Source organism: Condylostylus longicornis, unplaced genomic scaffold (genome assembly GCF_029603195.1).
Source record: "Condylostylus longicornis isolate FDR11 unplaced genomic scaffold, ASM2960319v2 ptg000045l, whole genome shotgun sequence".
NCBI classification, from domain to species: Eukaryota; Metazoa; Arthropoda; class Insecta; order Diptera; family Dolichopodidae; genus Condylostylus; species Condylostylus longicornis.
In genome coordinates, this window is record NW_026578014.1 from 1,027,571 (window position 1) to 1,036,410 (window position 8,840).

At 28.2% G+C, this 8,840-nt stretch overlaps 1 protein-coding gene and 1 long non-coding RNA gene across 3 annotated transcripts; one reads left to right on the forward strand and one right to left on the reverse strand.

The window, feature by feature from the left end:
* Positions 1-533: 533 nt before the first annotated feature.
* LOC129610542 (uncharacterized) lies at positions 534-2,505 on the forward strand. Its single transcript, XR_008697097.1, has 3 exons — positions 534-811; positions 1,916-2,024; positions 2,090-2,505. It is a non-coding gene; the product is annotated as an uncharacterized LOC129610542 (long non-coding RNA).
* Positions 2,506-2,784: 279 nt separating this feature from the next.
* Positions 2,785-6,486, reverse strand: LOC129610541 (conserved oligomeric Golgi complex subunit 1). Of its 2 annotated transcripts, XM_055523154.1 has the most exons (6): positions 6,251-6,486; positions 5,397-6,191; positions 4,382-5,339; positions 3,688-4,323; positions 3,406-3,424; positions 2,902-3,045 (listed from the first exon to the last, which is right to left on the reverse strand). In XM_055523154.1, the coding sequence occupies exons 1-6, from the start codon at positions 6,475-6,477 to the stop codon at positions 3,038-3,040; spliced, it is 2,643 nt and encodes an 880-aa protein (XP_055379129.1). In that variant the 5' UTR covers positions 6,478-6,486; the 3' UTR covers positions 2,902-3,037. The 2 variants fall into 2 exon arrangements, with proteins under 2 accessions (XP_055379128.1, XP_055379129.1); XM_055523153.1 differs by lacking the exon at positions 3,406-3,424 and having other exon boundaries at positions 2,785-3,045.
* Between the last annotated feature and the right edge of the window lie 2,354 nt (positions 6,487-8,840).

The window sequence follows — 8,840 nt, forward strand, 5'->3', positions numbered from 1 at the left end:
AAAATATAAAAATTAGTTCAGGCTACTCTGGGATACTCATTCGAATGACTGTTAATCACTTAAATTATGTATGAGCATACAGGCTTAGCTTCTTAGTAAGTATTAATATAAGTACGTGTTACTGGCACTTTTGCAATTTAATTCATTTTGACTTTTGCGCTAATAGTAATAGTGCTAATAGCCAATTTTGTCAAGTTTATATCGTGTAAATTTTCCTGCTATAATTTTTTAGTATCACTAACTAATTTATAAAATTATAATAACGTTTATCTAATAATAAGAAGGAATGAAGAGAATTTTAGAGGGAAATAAAAGTGGTGGGCAATGACTATTGAATAGAAAATCACTGCCAATTCATTGATGACGACGTAAAACAGGAAACTGTATTAGTGCCCATTTTAAAAAAAAATTACTCGTGTAGACATATTATATTATTATACACTGTTTCGTTTCTATATGTACTTACAGACATACATATGTATACATACATATAAATGCATAAATTGAAATATTGAAAAAAGAAAATTATTTTTATGTTCTGTACCTGTCGACGTAATTTAATTAGTATATTTTTTTTTACGGTGAAGTCAAATTGGTGCAATTATAAAAGAATTTTTTAATTTCTTCTTTTTTATAAGAATAAAATCGCGAAAAACCTACATAAGTATTTAGTTAAAAATTGTGCAAAATTAAATTTGAGGCAATTGAAAGTTTTAAAGTAAGAGTTCTAAAATAAATGGCTAAAGGCAAAGGTGGTGGTGGAGGAGGAGGTGGCGGAGGAGGAGGTGGAGCTGGCGGTGGCGGTGGAAATGTAAGAAAATAAATAAAAATAAAATTAATTTATTCATTGCATAACTCTCAATTTCTATGCGTTAGTGCATGTATTGCGTATTCAAATAGTTAAAATTAATTAATATCAAATGAGTGAGTGTGTGCCAAACAAAATAAACTGGTAGAAACTTTAACCAGAGTTCTTTATTCTTGGCTAATTTTAACAGGTCAGCTTCAAAATAATCCCATTCTTTTAATATTCACACATTTCTTAATTTAATATTACTTTTACTTCTTGCTTCATTTGAGAGTTTTTTTACAATTCTTACAATTATGTAAATATTTATACACATGAATCTGCATCAGCATGTTATATAAAAAATATTATCATTATTATAAATTTCACTTTCTGTTCCATAAAGTTCAATAATAACTGAAATATTTCTAACTGGCAATTAACACCCTTATTTGTTGAATAATTTTTTAATAAAACGATATTTGTTATACATACATATATGCTATATATATTTTATACATAACTATTAACAACATGTATTCTTCATTAAATATTGTTTTGATAAAAAATATTACATTCTAAGTCGAATGTTAAATAAATTTGAAAATTAAGTGTTAAAATTTTATTATCATAAAATTTTATGAAATTAATTTTTTATGTAACATACTACTTGTACGATAAAATGGAAAAGCTGGTTGAAAATTTTATCCAATTAAGTAAGGATTAACCTAATTTTTCAATTAATCCAAAAAAATTTTAATTTTTTCAATAGTTGATATCAGCAATATTATTTATACCTATTTAAAGTTATTTTTCCATAAGTATGTATGTACATTTGTTACATTTTCAGTTTCATATATGAATTTTTATGCCACGTTAGTTTTATCCAAAATAATAATAATAATGATTAACAATTTTGTTTATTTCTTAGTCAATAGAGTTTCTTAGTCAATACTCTTGTTTATTTCTTAGTCAATAATCCTAATTTTCAATATAAGTAGATATTTTAAATATGTATTAAGTATTTTAAACAAGTATTAAGGTTAACTATACAAAATTAAACTAAATGCAGTTACGATGTTTCTTAAAAATAATACAGATTATAAGTAATTTAATCTCTTTTTATAGAAAAAAGGTGGTGGCAAAAATGAAAGTAAAAATCCAAATCAAGGTGATAAGTCAAAAGGTGGAGCGAAAAATGAAAACAAAGGGGGCGGAGGTGGAGGAGGTAAAAAAGGTAATATGTACTTGCAATAAGAAAATTAAAGTTGAATCCACTAAAACGCTTAATTTTTTGTATAGGTGGCAAGAAATAGGTCAAAAGTTATGATTATACTCAGAGTTGCGAATACCGATTGTGATAATTTATTTTCTTTATAATATTTATAAAAATTTACAATATTATGAATAGATAAATAAATATGGAACTAATTTTAAAATATAAATAAATTGTTAAAAATTTTGAAAATCAATTTTAAGGAAGTTATCAACAGGAAATGCTAATTAATTTGCTAGAAACGAAAAATAATTTAATGAATATGATTAGGAAAATATTTATTTATGTAAAATTGAAATCATTTAAATTATCTGATTAAAAAAAACAAACTAATTTGATTTATCAATTTGGGATTGAAGTTAAAATAAAACGAATGTTAATTTTCATTCTGAATAACATAGCCCACACTATGCATTCGTTTTCATATGTTATTTTAGAAACTTTTATTAAATGTTTCATTTATATCTTAAAAAATTAAAGAGATACAATGTACCCACGCGAAGAAGGTAATTTTGTATATTCAGAAATATATATTACTCTTATTCTCCATTTATTTACATTTAATATAGAAGGTATAAATAGAAACAAAAAAGAAAGTAGCAGAAATATTACTTTACTAATGTTTTCATTATTTTAATATGTTATTTTAAAATTGAAAATGTTTAATACATATAAATTATATGTATTCATATTCTATTTACTTAATTATAAAAAAACCACATAAACTATATAAATTATTTATATTTATTTGCATCATTTTTTACTTCTTTTTGTTTAGAAATGGTTAATACAAAAGTAACTTTATAACAATTAAAATTTTTAATAAACTGGAATCACAATTTCTGTCATATCATCGAAACCAATCCTGCGACATAGCACCAAAAAAGGCTGCTGCTCCTGATTTTACGTTAATAGTATAATTTTGAGCAGCTTGTTTTGTTTCATCCACTTCAGATATTGCTTGAAATTTTGTTTCAGGAACCTAAAAATTTATTGTTTTAAATGTTTTTTTTTTTTAGGTTAATAATATTATGGAAGCAATCAAAAACTCAAAGTTAAAATTAAATCTAATTCAAAATTCATAAAATAAATCATAGTATTTTAAATACATGTTATTACAAAACCAATATTGGAGGATTAACATCACTTTAAATTGAAATTATTAGTTCGGTAAAAATAAAAAATAGATATCATAAAAAAATTTACAAACAAAATTCACAGAAATTTTTCTAAGTAAAAGCTTATAATATGATTTGCAATTTCTCTAAACTAATGTAATAAAAAATATCATTCAAAAGCACACAAAAAATCATAAAATATAATATACTTATATAAATTTTACTTTGAGAGAATGAAATATCCTAAAAGAAAGAGATATAATAAAAGTACGTAAAATACAATATAAGAAATCCGACAGAAGAAGTTTTAAACTTTAAAACTACTAATTCAATACTTGGTCAATAATTCAATTGAAATAAAATGTTTTAAATAAAAAACCCAAATTATTTAATTTTTAAGCAAAACGCATTAATTTCAACTCGTGATAGCAGTCTAAAATCTTATTTTATCGGATTTTACATCAGTTTTATAACTTAATATTAAAAAAAAAGGAAATTAAGCAAACCTTTTCAACATCCATTGTAGGTTCTACTTTATTTTCTGTAACAACAGGTAATAGTGGAAACCAAGTAGCAGTTGCGGCACTGGAACTTAATGTTAATACATTAGGATCCTTTTCTATTAAATTTGCCGAGCCTTTTAAATCAGAAGTGAGAACATTTAAACTTTCGGGGTATGGTAATAAAATCCCTAATTGGTGTTGCATTCTAAATATGCACTTTTTAACATTTGCACTTAAATATGAATGAAATAATTCAAAATCAAATGGATCAATGTAGCTTTTTAATATGTTTGTTAATTTTTGAAATTCATCTGATAATTTTTTATCTTCGCGTATTGTAAAGACTGTTTGTAAGAATTTTAAATCGAAAAATAATTGTAAAGCCATATTTTGATTATTTGATGCAAATTTAGAATTAATTAATTTATTAAAATGCTCTATGAAATGGGAAAGTAATTTGGAAATAAGATAACGTAAAACATTCAACGGTAAAGTCTGTGGTACTATGGAATTTAAGGTTTTCGTTAATTCAAATAAGAATTTATGAACTGTTATTCTGGGTTGCGATGGTATACGTATTGAAGATGTTACTGATTTTTCCTGTTCATCTTTTTCTTCTATAACTATAGTTTCCCAATTCTACAAAATAATTTTAATGAAATAAAACTATAATGAATATTCTAGCGAAAATACTTGCCACAAAGTCTTCTAATATAGTCCTATAGCTTAAATTTTCATTTAAACGATTTTTTTCTAAAAATTCGATAAATAATAAATCACAAAATTTTTTCCACATTGAGAAAGACTCTTCTTGTATAAGATTGCATATAGTGACCCATTTTTCCAAATTTTTTTTGTCTCCAATGTGCGATGACCATTCCTTAGATAAATTAGCATACCCTTGTGAAAATGTTAAGCAGGCTTTTAAATAAGGGCAGAGCTCTGTTAAAGCTACTAATAATTTTGCAACAAAAACTATGCTAGCAACGTCCTTCTCGATAATTAAGGTTTTAAGTTTCGTAATTAGATTATTTATTTGACTTTGTGTTACATTTTTTAAAAATTCGACTAAAGAAGCATCAATGTCATTCTTCTTATTATTGCCTTCTAATAAACCATTTGTTTCGGAAAATATTATCTGCACTTTTGAGTCGAAATATTTGCAAATGGAAACAATATTTTCATTATATCCCTTCATTTTCATCAATAATCTATTGTCTTTTCTATCTTGATTTAAGGCATGGTTTAAACTTGACGGTAAATCATTTTCATCTTCTGCCCACAAATATTCATATTCTGTTACAAATTGAGGTTCTTCAATGGCAGATTGAACTTTCTCAAATACGTCATCTATGCACTTTGCCCATGAATGAGTGATGATATTCATAACTCGTTCATTAATTAGTGGAACATACAAGTCTTTATAAAAGTCAATTGTTGGTGTTATTTTAAATAACTGGCATTTATTAGGCCATTGAGGATCCTTTTCAAAATTTAATACCTCTTTTTTAATTTCTTGAATCACTTTCATTGAAGTTATTAACTCAATCAAATTGCGCAAATCTGTTGAGGAAATATCTGATATATGTTTGAGCCATGCGGAACAGCATTGTTCTACAACAATATTTTCTAGAGCTGGATCTTCAATAGATGGTCTAAAATATAGTAAAACTTATATTTCAAAATAATGTTATTTAATAAAAAATAATCACCTAAAATTACGTATACTAGCAGGTAAAAATGGCATCCAATCATTTCTATCGTAATCAATATATGAAAGTGTAGGTTTTTTATCAAATTGTCTATATTCAGTTAATTTCTCAAATATTAAGCTCTTTCTGGTTTCGTTTGAGAAAAAGCAGCTGTTGGCTAACTTTACAGTAGATACTAATACTTTTAAGCTCGATAATATGCGGTCCTTAACTCTTCTCTCTACATCTTGCTCACATAAGCTTCTTTTGTAAGCTACGACTCGGCGCTCTAAGAACGCTGATAACAGTTTATCTAAATTTGTTTTATCTAATATGTATAAAGATAAAATACAATCACTTGCATCTTCTGCATCTAAAGAGTCCTTTTCTAGGCGTTTAACAACAGATTCACGCAGCGATTCACTTGCCATGTCAACTAGATTAAATATTTTATTTTTCACGGGGAAATAAGCTAAAAACGGATTATTAGATTCTAGTTTCAAACTTGAAATAATATGTTGTGATAAGATATGAATTTGTGCTGCTACAAAATATTCGTTTGTATCAATTCTTGACCATAATAAATCTGGTAATAATGTTAATAATCTTATCCGAATATTGGTATTAAAATATAATTCCATATTTTTTTCAATCGTTTTATCCAGTTGACTATCAGTTTTAAAACCAAATAATTGTGTTTCGTTAAGCCTTTGGCAATTATTTGATACCATTTTTATTTGGTCTAATAACAATCCAGAAGAAGTTTGCATGTCTGTTATTGTATCAGCCGCCTGTAGTAAATCTCTATACCTTTCTCTACACAGAAACGAAATTTAATTAATTTAAAAAAATATAAAATAAAACTTCAAACTTACCCAACCATTACCCGAATTTCCTCTTTCTTTTCATCAATTTCTCTTTGCAGAACTTTTTGTATTTGATCTATTTCAACAACATTATGTTGCTCAAAAAGTTTGTCTACATCAATACTTGGCAAATTGTAGTCAGACATTACCTTTTTATAAGATATTTTAAGTAAAAACAAAATTTTATTTGAATTTGGCCACGAATACTTGATTTTCTCGTCATTCCATGTAAACATATAACAAATTGTATCTTCTTCAATTTCTGACGTCAAAACATCACAATGTCAATAAAATGTCATAATGGCATTAGATAAACCTAAAAGCAGTGACTGAGTGCTATCTTGTGGTGAAGTACAAAAACGATAAATAACTTTGTGCCGGCACGTATTTACAATTTTCTGTACTACTTGCAAGAATCTGCGAAACTAAAAAGTGTACATAGCTTATACAATTTAAATACATATAAGATGTTCATATGCTATAAAATGTTGAGGATTAGAATTTTTTAATCTTATAACAACAATCAAGTGTTTTCAGGAATGCAGACCGAGAAGTTTTCTTTTGGATAAATTTAACTTACTCCATATATTTTTGTTTAGCACAATATGGAAACAAAAATGAATGTACACTTATTAGTGTTTCATATAACCGCTAGTTGCGCAGCCACAAACTTATTTTATTGTTAATAGAAATGTACTTCTGAAGTTGACTGTTTCATTATAATTCTCATTGAGTAAATCCTTCTTTTTGATAGATGGTGCTTTTAACAAAAAAATATATGATAAAGCTTTTTGATATAATATTTGCTGCATTTCAGATAGCTTTCACCATACATATACACAACTAAACTAATTAAGGCCATTTTTTTTTCTTAAACTACAAAATATTATAAAATATTTCTTTATCTGTAAAAAAAAGTTAAATTTAAAGAAAACTTATTAATATATTTTCTCTTTAAATAAGTTTATTTTACAAGTTAAAATTAAGTATTTATAATAATAAATTATAAATACTATATTATAATTATTATTTTTTATTTATAAGTATTTATTATCAGTTTTATCATGAATTTCACTCGTAAAGTTGTACGAATTACGGACTTAGCTACGAAGAGAACTTTTGAATGATAACACATTCCTTTTGTAAAGATTATCAATTAGCAATGGCAGCACTATTTTTCGGAGTTTCAAAATCAGTATTTTATTTCAACTGTCAATGCAAAATATTTAAAACTTGAAAATTTAAAACAACCACTCTGTCTGAATTGCTTGTGATTTTTTCTTTCTTTTGAGGGTTATATTGATTACGAACGAAATTTAAAATTACTCTATTACTAATATTGGGAGCATAATTTTAGTAATTCAAAATTGACAATATGAAATTCCGAATTCCAGATCTCCGAACAAAATTCATGATAGGGTATGATTATTTATATTAAAAATAAATATGTGCTTTGGTAGAATGGAAGCTGGCTGAATTGAAAAGGAGTTTTCAAGGAGACCAAAAGACGTCTGAATGGGAGAGCTATCATAGAGTTCATACAATAAAGAAAGTCGTCGGTCTAAGATAAAGACGCGGCGGACTTTTTATGTAGACATTCAGGAGTTAGGTGGGCTGTACGCGATCTTTCGAGCCCTACAAGTCTCCAGGTGGGGATGGAATTTATCCTGCCATGTTGAAAGATAGCCGTTTTTAACACAAATATTTAGGGCTTGCTACGGTCATATTCGACAAAATTGGTGTAAGGTAAGGGTGGTACTCACACTAAAGGCCAATCGCAATGATATCACCCAGAGTCATATCGACCAATAACTTACTAAGGAAATAGACAAGCCGTTGAAAGCCAAACAGGTGGCCTTTGGGGGCTTCCTCGATATGAAAGGGGCCGTTGACAATTCTTCTGTTGGATCGATAGGGGCGGGTGCGATAAGAGGATTGAAGTACCTACTAGGGTGAATAGGGGCCATGTCGCAATTCCGAATCATTAATGCTAATGTGGGAACCGCCGACATTACCATTCGGGCCATGGGTGGCTCTTTTCTCCTCTGCTTTGGTGCATGGTAATGGATGGTCTGCTGTACAAGCTGTCCAATAGCGTGTACATTTTACAAGGCTACGCTGATGATTTAGTCGTTGTTGTAAAAGGCAAGCGTGATGACGTTGTAAAGGACTAAACGCAGGAGACCCTGAACTATCCAGGACTAGACACACACTGACCGCTTAAAATCAATGAAGTGGTGGGCGTAGGTATGTACGGCGAGGACGTAAATCTCACAAGAGTCCTCGGGCACTGTCCACAAATACTTCAGGCTGAGATTTATGCTATTGAATTGTGTGCTCTGAAGTGTAACAGAAGAAACATCAGGAGGAGCAGATCTTTATTATGTCCAAAGTGCTAAAGAAATGGGTTAATGCCCTTGGCATCCTGGCTAGTTAGAACAAGGTAACTTTGATATGCGGGTCAGTAAGAGAATAAGGGAGCTGACAATCGTGCCTAAAGGGGAGCAGCCGCTTTTTTCGTTGGGCCGGGGGAACGAAAGCTTGTCGCACTTGGTCGTCCCTATTTGAGGCTACTAATGGGCGTACTCACATGACATTG